Source organism: Fistularia commersonii, chromosome 28, assembly GCF_037954325.1.
Source record: "Fistularia commersonii isolate RoL2024-O1a breed Wild chromosome 28, RoL_Fcom_v1.0, whole genome shotgun sequence".
NCBI classification, from domain to species: domain Eukaryota; kingdom Metazoa; phylum Chordata; class Actinopteri; order Syngnathiformes; family Fistulariidae; genus Fistularia; species Fistularia commersonii.
In genome coordinates, this window is record NC_141311.1 from 10,855,653 (window position 1) to 10,871,089 (window position 15,437).

At 41.3% G+C, this 15,437-nt stretch overlaps 1 protein-coding gene across 2 annotated transcripts in view; it reads right to left on the bottom strand.

Annotated features, from left to right (window-relative positions):
- Positions 1–15,437, bottom strand: part of LOC147217584 (zinc finger E-box-binding homeobox 1-like) — a 64,661-nt gene that overhangs the window by 14,285 nt on the left and 34,939 nt on the right. For both annotated transcript variants that reach the window (XM_086175933.1, XM_086175934.1), the window contains exons 2-3: positions 7,864–8,043; positions 7–186 (exon numbers count right to left, since the gene is read on the bottom strand). In XM_086175933.1, coding sequence (XP_086032059.1) covers positions 7–186; positions 7,864–8,043 — 360 coding nt within the window. The remainder of the gene's footprint in view (positions 1–6; positions 187–7,863; positions 8,044–15,437) is intronic.

The following is a 15,437-nucleotide window of genomic DNA, read 5'->3' on the forward strand; positions in this document are numbered from 1 at the left end:
TGTTACCGTTTTTATCAGCGACTCTGGTACTTTGGTCATCATCTGGGGCTTCAGGGTAGATGATGGTCGTATCTCCCTGCTGAAGGATCTCTTTCACTATAGCGTCCTTCACTTCCTCCTCCTCCTCCTCCTCCTCCTCCTCTTCCTCCTCCTCTTCCTCCTCCTCTGACAAGCACTCCTCCTTCACTAAAACACACATATAAAAAACAATGCATGTAAAATTTGCAGTGGGGTCATTATAATTTCCTCAACACTCAGCAATTACTTGTATGATGAAGTTTTCAACCACAGACCGTAGAGCTTCTGCATGGTGAGACGCAGGCTCCTCTTGTATCTTCATACCATCTTTCACTTCTTTATCGGAGACAATTTCCTATTTCTAACATTTAACAAGCCTGAACCCCAAATCTGGAATCAAACTGATGAGACAAAATCCAACAAATATGAGCTTTAAAGAAGATGTCAACGCTAGAAGTCTTGGATGTTATTGTTTACATTTCACTCTGACAAATTCTGCAAAAATCCAGCTGGTCTGACAGTCTCCTTGGTTTCTATCATCCTCCTCAACAATGACACTAAAATGATTTTCAGCTGATAACCTTTTTTGTTTTTGTTCTCTGAGGATTTTTGTTCATTTTCTTGTAACAATTTCCTTTACAAACAGTTTGTCCTTTAGCCAGAAGACCAAATTAACTTATTTTCTAGCTTCATTTTTAGCAGACAGATATGCTGTCTCATCAGTAACATCTGACTCAGCAAAAACACAAAAAACAATGTTTTTGAGCAGTATGCAAGGCTAGTCTTAAGTTGGTAGTTTTGTTAGTTTTCTTTTTTGTTAGTCATGTCATTGGACTTGCGGCCGCATGTCTTGGACACATAGGTGAAGAGAGGGGCGCAACTGTCAACTGATCACTACCTGGTGGTGAGCTGGCTCCGATGGTGGGGGAAGATGCCAGTCAGACCTGGCGGACCCAAACGTAACATGAGGGTCTGCTGAGAATGTCTGGCAGACCTGGAGTTTCAACTCCCACTTCCGGCAGAACTACAACAACATCCCAAGGGAAGCAGGGGACATTAAGTCTGAATGGGCCATGTTCTGTGCTTCGAAACAGTAGGTTGGAGCTGGGGCCATAAAGCCACTTGTTGGGGCGGCAACCCTTGAATCCGCTGGTGGACCCCAGTGGTGAGGGTTGCTGTTAAACTGATGAAGGATTCCTATTGGGCCTTTCTGGCCTGCGGGGCTCCGGAGTCAGCTGACAGGTACTGGCAGGCCACATATGGCTTCGGTAGACGCTGAGGCCAAAACTCGAGCATGGGAGGAGTTTGAGGACACCATGTAAAATGACTTCCGGTGGGCTTCGAGGAGATTCTGGTCTACCATCCGATGGCCCGGGAGGGGGAAGCAGTGCTCGGTCAACACTGTGTACAGTGGCACTGCTGATCGCAATTTTTAGGCATTGTAGAATGGCGGAGGGAATATTTCTGAGAAAAAAGCTCTTCAGTAGTGGAGCCCTGGGGGTGGATGGCGTCTGCCCTGGGTTTCCCAAGGCTCTGGATGTTGTTGGGCAGTCCTGGCTGACACGCCTCTGCAGCATTGCGTGGACAGTGCCGCTGGACTGGCAGACTGGGGTTTTTGAGAAGGGGGATCGGTAGGTGTGCTCCAACTACAGGGGATCACTCCTCAACCTCCCTGGTAAGGTCTCTTCAGTGGTACTGGAGAGGATGGTCCATCGGGTCATTGAACGAGGAGGAGCAGTGTGGTTTTCGTCCTGGTTGTGGAACAGTGGACCAGCTCCATACCCTCGGGAGGGTCCTTGAGGGGGCATAGGAGTTTGCCCAACTAGTCTACATGTGTTATGAGGATTTGGAGAAGGCTTTCGACCATGTCCCGCAGGCAATCCTGTGGGGGGTGCTCTGGGAATATTGGGAACTGAACCACATTATACAGACTGTTCAGTCCCTGAGTGATCGGTGTCAGAGCTTCGTCTGCATTGCCGGTTGTAAGTTAGACTCATTCCCAGTGAAATTTGGACTCTGCCAGGGCTGCCCATAGTCAACAATTCTGCTCGGAACTTTTACGGACAGAATTTCTTGGTACAGCCTGGGTGTCGAGGGGATCTGGCTTGGTGGCCACAGGATCGAGTATTTTTGCAGATGATGTGGCTCTGTTGGCTTCATCTGTCCATGATCTTCAGCTCCACTAGAGTGGTCTCACTGGAGTGCCCACTCTGGGTTGGGGAAGAGGTGCCCCAAGTGGTGGAGTTCTAGTACCTTGGGGTCTTGTTCACAAGTAAGGGAAGTATGGAACGGGAGATCGACAGGCGGATCGGTGCAGTGTCTGCTGTGATGCAAACTCTGTACCAGTTAGTCGTGGTGAAGAAGGAGCTGAGCGAGAAGATGAAGCTCTCAATTTAAAGGTCGATACACGTTCCTACCCTCTCCTATTGTCACAAGCTATTGGTAATGACCAAACGAACGAGATTGTGGATACAAGCAGCCAAAATGAATTTTCTCCACAGGGTGGCCAGACCCTTCCTTAGAAAGGGTGATAATTTCGCCCATCTGGGAGGAGCTCAGAGTAGAGTTGCTGCTCCTCTGCATAGCAAGGAGTCAGATGGGATGGCTCCGGCATCCGGTCAAGATGCCTCCTGGCTGCCTATCAGGGGAGGTATATTGGGCATGTCCATTTGGGAGGAGGCCACGAGGAAGACCCAGGACACGCTGGACAAACTATGTCTCTATGATCCCTGAGCACACCTTGGGAATCCCCCCAGGATAGATGTATAATGTGGCTGGGGAGAGGGAAATCTGAGCCTCTCTGCTCCAGATGCTGCTCCCATGACCCGACTTTGGCTAAGTGGCAGAAGATGGGTGGATGGATGGATGGATGGATGGATATTTGAGGACTTGAACACCTAGAGCACTCTTTCACAAAGTATATTTAGCATACATATTTAGTATATTTTCCTACCACACTGCATAATTACACTTGATGATGATAAAAAATTATAAACAAGGCCTTGAAACACATGCATGTGGAATATTAGGATGAGATGTAAACAGGACATTGTTTGGTGCAAATGCTTATAACCACACATGACCTTGCCAACACGCCACTAACAACACACAATGATGCCTTGTGTGCTATTCCTATATATTGCCTGAACTAGTCAGTGTGAGCCTATTGTGGCCCCACAGGGCAGAATATATTGGTGATGCAGTGCAACTCCACTGAACACAAGCTGCTGTTGCACAGCATGGTATAAGAGCAGTGAGCATCTACACTACTCAAAAACATGATGCTTTTTTTTAATAGTATTTCCACACAGAAATGCACATGCAAAAAAGGAGTGCTTGAAATGCAGAAGGGTTCTACACAAATATTTCCTTCAACAGCTTTCTTTATCATTTTACAATATTTGATATTCATCCTCTTTTCTTGAAATTGTTTTCCAGATCGTCACCAGGACATTTCAATATGCTGCTGTGTGACTGTTATCACATCATACGCTGATACATTATTCAACCCTACCATTCATTACATTATATTCTACAGCTGCACATTGCATTTCTAAGATTTTGCAAAAGTTATTCCTCTTCTGCCCTTAGAGGACTAATTTAAAAGATGCGTAGATGCACATCTTTCATGACAGTCTCCTCACATTTTATTGCTCACTGTGCATTGGTTAACTTGTAGGTTTTTACCCCACTCCCTATGTTGTCATTACTTTTACATTACATTCAATCAACCTGTCAGGCCCTTTGTAATGAATAGGATTTGTTTAAAACTTCCAAAATAAAGAAAAAAATTGACTAAAAGTTGTAAATCCTATTAATTTATCCCAACATCAGCAATGAGGACTGCTAGCAGTTTAAATGATAGCTCTCACTGCCTTCTTTCTCATTTCAAGGTTGCTCCTCTTCCCTGCAATCTGTGTGCATCTCACTCGGTAACACTTTCAGTGGACAGAAGTTAACTTTAGACTGCATGAAAAGTTGCTAATCCCTGATTTCCTCTTTTCTTCTCTCCGTGCACAGAATTTCAGTACAGCTGAATTCATGATAAATTTGTCATTATTCATTTTCTTTCTGCCGTGGAATAATTGAACCGGTATGAAATTCTGAGTGTATTGTGAACCCCTTAAGACTACCTGTTAACGGTAGCTATACCAAAGCTACTGAAACCACAGTGATTCATCGCAAAGCCAACATGGTCTTTAAACGACATGCCCAACATGCTTCTCTGTCACTCAACAGAAGTGACAGAGAGAGAAGAGGAAAATCTCACTCTCTCGGACCAATACTAGCAACACTTTTTATTAAAAGACATTAGTGTTGTTTCTAGGCCTACTTTGAAAAAAAAAAAATGTCCACACTGGCGTCTTAAAGTTGCTATATCTGGCGACAAAGTCAAATGGAGACATTGCCCTGAGGGGCATGCAAATTGGCAGCTCACGTCACGTGGGCACTGCGCTGGCTAGAAGCTGGGAAGCCCTGTCTCAATGTTACCCATTGAAGACAGTGTGACAAAAGACATGCCTGTGCATAATTTTAGCCTGACTATGTTCATTCACGGGGCAAAATCAGAATCAGCTTTATTGGCCAAGTGTGTTCACACATACAAGGAATGTGGCTCTGGAGAAAAGCAGAATTTCCCAGGACAACTTATACTTTTACAGGATGATTTACTATTTTTTTTCCTAATCCTTGATTCATTGTTCCATGGATGGAAAAACTTGTCGATCATTTTCGAGGCTTTCCAGGACAGGGAACTCTGATATATTGTTGCAATAATTGCTTGATATTTCCTTCTTCTGTTAAAGGTCGGCACTTCAGGTAGCAAGCTACAATATAGGGTTGTAGGAATATCAACATATTATTAAAATGTCATAATGCACTGTGGTACTAATATCTTTGGACAACCCGAGTTTTCATCCTCATATGTCGTCTTTGCTGTCAAATGTTATTTGGGCAACTGGACTTGCTCTTTTATTTTTCTTGAACATGCTTCACCTCTCTCAAAACTAACATATGGCAAATATGACCCTTAAAACTGTTGATAAAATAGTGTAATCCAGGGGTGTCAAACATACGGACCGCAGGCCGGAACCGACCCGCAAGGGGGTTCGACCAGGCCCGCAGGATAATGTGAAAGTGAAAAAAAGCATGAATGACAAGGATTTATGTTTTTAATTAAATGCAATTCAATAATTTTTCCGCTAGGGGCGCACTATTTTGGTAAGAGTAGAAGACGATCCGCATCACTGAGACGGACTAATCAGCAGACGTTATCAATGCGTTATCAATGCTTGTTATGACGTTTTTTCTACCCTGTTCTCCGCCTCCCCGCTACGCCCTCATTAGCCAAAATGTCGTTATCAAAACAGAGAAAAGTAGTTAAAGAGTGTAAAATTTTCAAAGAAAAATGGCCTACGTCTTATTTATTTACGGTGACGCACGGGGAACCTTTGTGCTTAGTGTGTTTGCAACAAGTTTCGGTATTCAAGGAATATAATATTCGGCGCCACTACTGGACTCATCAGAGTGAAAAATATGACAGCTTGCAAAGACAACTGAGAAGAGATAAGATCGATGAATTGCTGGCGGGTCTGAGGAAACAGCGGTCCACTTTCACCCATAGCCGGTAAAAGCCAGCTTGCTAATTGCTAGCGAAAATGTGCAATTTAAAGTTAGTCACCAGCTTCACTACAAACGAGTATGGTGGAATTCAATTTTCATGCAACTCCATTCATTTGCAGTATGTATTGTATGTGTATGCGTGTTTCAGGTATGAAGTTTACACATTTACACATTTACACATTTACAGGACAGGACTTTCTTCCTTACACATTTAATAGCACTCTTTTTAGTTTGTAGGGTGTACGCAGGGATTCAATTCAGATTTTATATGCATATGTGTGAATGGTTTAAAAATCCCTTTCTTTATAAGTCTCCTTTAATCTTAAAGTGCATTACTATATTTTTCAATACCACTTACTTGTTAAAGTTTTGTGCCTTTATACAATCAGTGGGATCGCATGATCACATGATTACAATGCATACATGTGAATGATAGAAATAAACTGCACTTTTGTCAAAGGAAATATGAGGTGTTTCATGAAATGTTTTATAATGGGATTGTTCATTAAATTCCAAGATTTTCCTAATGTCCTTGTACTTCTTTACACCAAAACAGAGGACAGACGTCATATTTTGGTTATTTATTGCTGAGTACGCCATTATTTTAATGGTCCGGCCCACTTGACATCTACCTAGGCAGTATGTGGCCCGCCATGAGAAAGGAGTTTGACACTCTTGGTGTAATCCTTCCAGATGTAAATAAATCTTTTTTTCTGTGTGTCTATATGTGTGTGTGTTTGTGTGCCTGCCTGTTACATCGCCAGGCAGACAGTAGCGCAACTAAAGCCAATTAGAGGAGACAGTGATCAGATCAAGAGGTAGATTCACATAGACAATCTTACACATATACGTTGGCAGCCATACTGCAAGTATAGTACATCTCATTCTGTAACACAGTACACAATACCAATTTTGAGTCGTGGAGTGCGTGATTGCGTCACTAACCTGACCTTTCACTCATATCATTTATATAATTACAAATATGTAAAACCTTGTTTTAAATTTTTCTGCTTATTTTCTTGTTAATGTTTGTGTGGTATTGTGTGGTAGTTTCTTGCTTTTATGTTTGATTTTGAGATTATTAGATGCTGTTATATAGTTTCTTTTACCAAATTGTCTAGTTGATTATAAAAAAAAGTTGTGACTCTGTTACGAGTGGAATACTTCCTTATGAACAAAATTTCTGAAAAATGAAAAATATGAAAAAAAAAAAAAAAATTACTATTAAAAAGTCCAACTTAACAGATGGCCAGCCGCAAGTTGATTTTTTCATTTGGTTTTGGATTTGCATCAGACACACCCCTACATCACTTCTTTTTTATCTTTATTGTGTTTGTGTATTTTTTGAAATACTAACGGTCACTGAGTTACCATGGGACCAAAGAAAGCAAAGAAAACATAAAAACTGAAAACTAGTTGTGAGAGCCACAGTAAAGATGAAATAAGAGATAGCAGTAGTCTGAAATTGTCGGTCAGTAGTGAGGAACAGAAAGACATTAAAGGGAACCGCCCGTGAAATATGAAACAGTACATCTGTATTGAAAATAAATTTTGTAGGCTATGCATAAAATGCATTTAGAACTACAGAAAATAGATTTTTAATTGGGATGGGGGATGGGGGTCAGGAAAATATTAATCCATAATTCATTTTCTTATGAAAAATTTATTTGGTTTACAAAACAAATATTTTGGTTTAAGAAAAAATGTTTTGGAACAAGGTACAACTGTGTTTATTTTCATACCACAAAAAAAAACTTTTTAATGACTACAGTGCCACTTCATTCAGTTAAATTTTTTTTGAAGATATGTATGATCCTAGTGGGATTAGTGTATATAAAATGGTGTTTTAATTAGTAAAGAAAGCAGTTGCTATATACTGTAAGCAACTAGTGCTAAAGACCTGAGCCTTAGGAGGTAAATCTACTTGTGTACCAAAAGCCTATACATTATGACATAAATTTGAGTTTTCTTTGCATGAAGCTAAGGCTTGTGGAGAGGCATGTCCGTTAGAATGTACAAGATCTTAACATCTTTGAACAATATCTATCACAAGAGAACAGCTGAATGTGCATGTACTGAAAGCAGCTTATGTGTGTCACTGAACCACTCCCTAACACACTGAGCGAACCTGGCCAGGCCTGACACTTGGTATGAAGATCATTCAAGTTCAGTGAAGCAGGGAATGTTTATGATACCAATGTATGTTACTGTGGTGCATATTACCTCCATTTCGGGAGCTGTTGCATGGTAATACTGTAGCTGTGGCATCATGGCTGTCCTGAGGCGAGGGCTCGTCACGTATGGCGGTGTCAGTCTCCTGTAAACTTTCCTCCTCCACAATGTGTAGCTTATCCTCGTCGTCAGAGTCTGAACTGGCCTCCAGGCCATTGTTGGTGTTTGTTACTGATAAGAACACAGAGAATGAGAAAAGGTGTGATTGCTATAGATGAGGGGCTCTCGGTTGCTGATTAATATGATTAACATCTGAAATGAGGGCCCAGGACAATTCATTGCAATTACTATAATGAATATGGGAAATCCTGGTAGCCGTCACTTTGTAAGCGTTCATGAAGAAACTTGCCCTGAGGGAATATCAACTATGAATGAGGAAAAAATGCAGAGCAACAATGAAATATATAAAGACCATTGGGCTTGATTTCAAAAACATAGTGTTATTTGGGTCAAAATGATGGCCTGTCTGATAAAAATTTATATATGTATATGTTTTTTTATTTTTCTGTAAAATTAAGAACAAGGGGCTTAATAAGTGCTTTGATTTGCTGAGTCACATATTAGGAATACAACAGAATATTCCCAGCAGATCATTCCTTGGTTTTTGGGACAATTTGGAAGTTATTTGCTGATTCTCTTTTTACATCTTTTTCCCCATGATTTTCCAAAGAGATTTTACTACAATATGATCCAAAATTTAATAGATAAAACAGGTAAAGCATTGAAAAACCAATCATTGATTTTAACATAACTTTTCAAGTGATGGTAAATTCAACTTCATGCATGTTATGTATACACAAACACACATACAAACACACACATACACAAACACACACACAGGCGCAACCAACACATGGTTTGTACACATGTCTGTATTGAGCAGGAGAGACACACGTTTCATTAAATACTAAAAATTATTATTTTGTTGCATTGGGGAGCTGGATCAAAAAAAAACAAATGTGAAAAATACCAGTGAGATTTGTGCCTCCCCATTAGCATCCATGTCCACAAGTGTTCAGGCTTGCAACACCCTGGAGGTTGCTGATTCTGTGGCAACTTATTTGCAAAATGTTTCAAGCTTAAGAAGCTTTTCATTAAGTGGGTCTTGAAGTGAAACTCTTATTCCTCCCCTCCTGTGGGTTTCAATTACAAATGAAACTTTGGAAAATGTCAAGTGTCTGGAACGAAAAGAAACAAGGGGAAACTAACCTTTAACTCACTAACTTTTATGCACCATCTTTATCTGTCTTTGTGCGGTTGTGTGAGTGTGCAATGTGATGCTTACACCAAATACTAATCCGTCATCATTAAAAAGTTGCAGAAATCAAGATCGATGACATCAGCCAGTGTTTTTTCAATCTTCTCTTGACAAATTTGGGGAGCCTGTGTGACTTGTAGCATTGGTTTACTGTTGTTAGTGAGAAGGAGTGGCACGTCATGTCGTTGTCTATCACTTTGTCACATCAACCTCAAGGTTTGAAGTTTTGTGTTGTCAATAATGGGTTTTGGTACACCTTGCTTGGAGTTCAAGAGTTCATGTTGCCTTCCAGTCTTACAACTTGAACACTGATACCAACAAGGTACCTTGTTCAGAGAACTGCTACTCACTGAATATTTTTCATTTTTCAGATCAATTTTGTAAACCCTCAAGCTGGCTGTGAATGAAAAACAAGAGATATTTGAAATACTCAATGCTGCCTCTGTCACCAAAAACCAGGGCACATTCAAAGTCACTTAAATTACCTTTCTCTCTAATTTTGATGCATGGTTTGACCTTAAATAACTTAGTTTTGACAACTGCCACATGTGAAGAAACACTAAGTTGATGCAATGCAATTAAGCATGCTATCATGGAAGTGCTATCCTTGCAGGTGGTACTAAATGCAGGAATCCAGAAGTAATGCAAAACCAGATGATCATGGAAATGTAGAGAACATACTGGATATCTGTGAAGTAGAACTAGATCAGCAGCTACTAAGGCAGATTGAACTTCCTGAATTTGCGAAGAAAGTGCATCCCTTGTTGGGTTTTTTTTTGATAAAATCATGTTTGTTGGACAAGCACTTAAGGTCCTGGGAGATGGCAGATCCTAAAAACTTGCAGATTTCCACAGTAGTCACAGTACTGGTAAAAATGTTGAAGGGGAGCAATGTAAGGGGGCTCCTCCTGAAGTCTACTGTCACCTCCACCTTTTTGAGGAGTTTCAGCTCCAGGCTGTTCTTACCACACCAGAGGACTATCTGTTAAATTTCCTATCTGCATGCAGACACATCACTGTCTACGATTAGGTAAATGAAAGGTTGTGTGGTCTGCAAACTTCACAGATTGACAGACGAGTCCCTTTTAGACTTGTCCCTCGGTGGGCATCAATGCTGATTGTCTGAGTACTGGATGTGAACTTCCCCAGCTACACTTGCAGCTTCTTGTCTGTCAGGAAGTTGGGGATCCACTGCCAGGTGGAGGCTGGGACTGTGCGCTGGGACAGTTTGGTGTAGAGGATTTCTGAGATGATAGCATTGAACTCTGGGCTGAAGTCCATGAACAGGATTCTTGCACAGGTCCCTGGGGAGTCTAGGTTGGGGGGTTGATGTGCTGCTGTATGATTCAGTTGGTTTCAGACATTACAGTTCTTAAAATGCATCCCAAGGGAAATAAATACACAAAATATGAACTTTCTGGCTCCAGCCAAACCTCCATTGTCCAGTATTTGTAATAACCAAATTAAGAAGCAAAAATGGAAGACACAGTCAAATTAGCTGAAATTAAGCTAGCAGGGTCTCCGGCTGATCACAATATTTCCGGATGATCATTTGGAAGAAGTACTAAAATGACAATTCCAAAGACTGAAATTTCATCTTGGATAAAGTAAGGCCAATTGGATTTGTCATTTCATATTTTGACAATTTCACCAAATCTGTCCAGACAATGTCACAGAGAGAGGCTCAGCAGAAACGCTGTATACAGAAATGATTGAGTATTTCACAGATGCCAACTGACCCCACAGATCCCACTGGAGAACATTGTGGGATTTGCATCAGATACAACACTATGATGAAAATCAATTCTGTGTCAGTTGAAAGATGATCTGCAAGCAATAATAGTAGAAAAATGCTCACTGCATGTGTCAGGATTAGGCCAGAGGTGTTAAAATTGTTTTTCAAAAACAGCTCCAAGTGAGTGGCACAGCTCAGAGAATTTCATGAATTCTCTCATGTTGAGCATCACAAATAGCTGAAATCATCTCAGACACTAGCTTTCTCTACACCAAGATGTGCACGAAGTAGGATGCTCTGTGGCTTTTTTTATCAACTAGCAGCTGGATAATAGTTTGAATAGGGCGGAAAATATAGACAAAGCTCTGAATAATGCAATACAAAATAATGCAATACAATCTCTGCGATTGTATCTTCACCTCTCGGACAGAGCTCTTCCCAAGCTTATGACCATAAATGGGCATTTTCAAACCAAGATGGTTCAGCAGACAACTATGGGATAAGAATGTATAAAACTTAAAAGTACATCCTTTTATCATTCAGGGATATGGACTACATTCTCCAGTAAGGCATTCTGACTGATCCAATATACGAAAGAAAAATCCCTAGCACTTAGCGCAATGTACCTGGGCATAAGTACAAAAGCTGCAGCCTGCTGCAATCAGAGACCTTTGTATTTGATGTAAGATGTTACTCCTGAAGAAATTACGAAATGTTTCAATGTTAATGACCCAGTCTTAAGCCAAATCAAGTGCCTTTCCATTCTGCCATTCTGATTGAAATAAAATCAGTATCACTATATCCATCTCTGTTCTCTCTAATGCAAGCTGTGCCTTGGATTCTGGGCCTTGCCAACACAGACACTGGTCAGGCAAGATAACAAGTGGAGAAAGATGGCCTTAATGAACCTGCCTGACAGCTCCAAAGAGATGGATGTGGATTAATTCTGGTACAAGGTCTTAATGAAAGAAATGGGCAGCAAGCAAGGGTTAAAGCACTTGGCATCATTTGTGTTCGTTGTGCTTGTTTTCTCATACTCAAAAAGCCTCATGTGAGCAAGTTTTCTCAAAAGTGAACTTGATCAAAACCAAGCCATGAGCAGGTTCATCACCAAGGCCCTCATTCATCAAGTGTGCGTAGAAAAGTATGTATATCCTTACATTTGACTAAACATTTAGAGTGTGTGGAAATACAAAATAGGTACTTATCGAACGTGTGAACATCTGTTGTAAGCACTATTTTAAGTGATGTCTGTTGTTACATCCAACCTGTTCGATATGCCAATGCTCATGCATTTGTCGCCTCATTTGCCTTCAGAAACACCCCCAATGACTATATATGCCAAATGATCAGATATGCAAGCAACAATCCCTTTAAGAAGATGTGAATGGACTTTTTTCCTTTCCGAAATCATGGCAAAGAGGGCAAGAGGGTTCTCATAGAGGAAGTTGAAACCAACCAAACAATACTGTGTGGATGATTTAATGAAGGTGTGACAAACAAAAGAAATAATTCAATGCGGAAGAAGGTAATGGCCGCAGTTAATTCTGCAGAGCAGTGTCAGAAATAAAAAGACATAAAAAGTCAGTGTCGAGCGTGTCACAGCCAACAGCTCACCATAGAGATGCTATAATAGCTATACGAAGCCCAGAAAATAAATTTGATCTGTTAGAAAACATACCAATCAGCCAGCCATCCTAAACAGCTTTTGCTTGGAGGCCCACACCTGCAGTGAATGAGTTATGAGTTCCTCCAGGCTACCGGTCAACAAAGTTTCACAGAAACCTATGTAGATCGCGCTTATGTTTGGATATCCAGCGATGGTGTGAAGTCCATGTTTAATATTGACCTCTTGGTGATGGCTATATGGGAACATGATGTAAGTCTTGGCCAGACAAATTATTGCATCCAACACTGCCAGTGCAATTCTGCTTACTGTGAGCTGGGAAACACTCTTCAATCTCCCGCTGAAATGTTTAGGTGGCAAAAAATTCCAGGGATCCCAGGGTAGACAGGAGTTGGAGGTGCACTGGAATGGCTTGGTTGGTTTGTCTCTCCCTCCAAACATGGGTTGTAAATCACGGCATAAATCAGTCAACGCATTTTTGAGGAAGGGGTACCTGCTTAAATACCACTCCGTATACTTGCTGAGCAAATCAGTATGTTCTTTGAAAACACAGATCTCCAAATACCCCAGCAGTGCAATATAAGCCATGGCACATGGCACTTATAGATTGTCCTGTCAAAGGGGTCTTTTATAATTTGTAACACCAATCATTTAAATTGTCCAATAAATTAGCCATTGAGAAATCTTATTCATTAGAGGGAAAGGGGGCATGTGAGAGGTTTAAGATTGCTGACCACTGTGACTCTGAGTGCCCTCTATTTATAGCTTCATTGTTCTACCACTGGGTTTTGTGGGTACGCATGTAAGAGCTGTGCATGTTCCTAAGCACAAGGATTAATCAACATGTGATGAATCCTATACTTTGCATGGAAATGTTTGTACGCACACTATACGAACACTTCTGTGTGGACGCACAGTTGATAAATGAGGTCACAACACTGAATAAATTCATGCATAGTGTATATGAGAAAGTGTGAACATTGCTGGTGGATGCATAAAATTCACACCAACAAAGAAGATGCTGTGTTCAGTAACTGCATCCAATCTTTCCTAGAGAACATCCATCACCACAACTGGACCTCTTGCCGCAGTTGCTAAATCACACAAGGGGAAAGATAGTGAATCTAAGGTGGAATAATTCATATACTTGACCTCCACATGTTAAAAGTTGAAAGTTCAGGCTGTGCTTCTCCTGTTGAGATAGTTGTATGTAATTATAATACTTTTTTTTTTTGATAGTCAAGCACAGAAAAAGCAGTTGTGCAAAGAGCTGACATTTACTGGATGGGTATGTGTCAATGAATAAAACAGTTCATCCAAATGAGTCTCTGTGTCTATTCGTTTGCATTTCTTTGTCAATCATGCTTGAGACAGAGCGGACATATGCCATATATAGAGAGGGGAGGGCAGTGTGGATGAACTGCTGCAACTTTGACTAAAATTTCAGGAAAACAAATATCACAAATAATGAGGTCACTTTAGCAAACTATCTGCCTCCATCTAACCATATCTTCTCTTTCCTCTTCCCTAACGCCTACTGACTTCATGTCCTCTTTCACTAGATTCACAGATCTCCTATTTGGTCTTTCTCTAGGCCTCCTGCAGTTCCAGCCTCAGCATCATTCTACTAATATGTTTTCTATGCCTCCTCTGTACATATCCAAACCATGGTTTCGCCTCTCTCACTATCTCCAAAACATCTAATATGTGCTGTCCCTCTGATTTACTCATTCCTGAACCAATCAATCCTCATTACTCCCAAAGAGAACCTCAACATTTTCATTGCAGCTACCTCCAGCTCTGCCTCCTGTCTTTTTCTCAGGTTCGGTTATCAGCAAATCTTTTGCTCCTGAGTTTAATTGATGACCGTTTACCAAGGGAAGAGCCCATGCAGCCTTGATATTTTTTTGCAGCCTTCAGAGTCAATTGTAAGAGTACTACAGATGCAGCATTTGCATTGAGAATGCTAATAGAAAAGTATAGAGAAGGCCAGAGGGAGCTGCATTGTGTTTTTGTAGACCTAGAAAAAGCATATGACAGGGTGCCAAGAGAGGAGCTATGGTATTGCATGAGGAAGTCTGGAGTGGTAGAGAAGTATGTTAGACTGGTGCAGGACATGTATGCTAGCTGTAAGACAGTGGTACGGTGTGCTGTAGGGGTAACAGAAAAGTTCAAGGTGGAGGTGGGACTCCATCAGGGATCAGCTCTGAGCCCCTTCTTGTTCGCAATGGTGATGGACAGGCTGACAGATGAGGTTAGACAGGAATCCCCATGGACCATGATGTTTGCGGATGACATTGTGATCTGTAGTGAGAGCAGTAAACAGGTAGAGGAAAATCTAGAGAGGTGGAGGTATGCTCTGGAAAGGAGAGGAATGAAAGTTAGTCGCAGCAAGACAGAATATATGTGTGTGAATGAGAGGAACTCAGGTGGAACGGTGAGGCTACAGGGAGTGGAGATCAAGAAGCTGGAGGATTTCAGGTACTTAGGGTCAACAGTCCAGAGCAACGGAGAGTGTGGAAAAGAGGTGAAGAGACGGGTCCAAGCAGGTTGGAATGGGTGGAGAAAAGTGTCAGGGGTACTATGTGATAGAAGACTTTCAGCCAGAATAAAAGGAAAGGTGTACAAGACAGTGGTGAGACCAGCGATGATGTATGGACTAGAAACTGTTACAATGACCAAAAGACAGCAGGCAGAACTAGAGGTTGCAGAGATAAAGATGTTGAGGTTCTCGTTGGGAGTGACCAGGATGGATAGGATCAGGAATGAGTCTATCAGAGGGACGGCACATGTTCGATGTTTTGGAGAGAAGGTCAGAGAAGCCAGACTGAGATGGTTCGGTCATGTACAGAGGAGGGATAGTGAATATATTGGTAGACGGATGCTGGAGTTGGAGCTGCCAGGCAGGAGGTCTGGAGGAAAACCAAAGAGAAGATTTATGGACG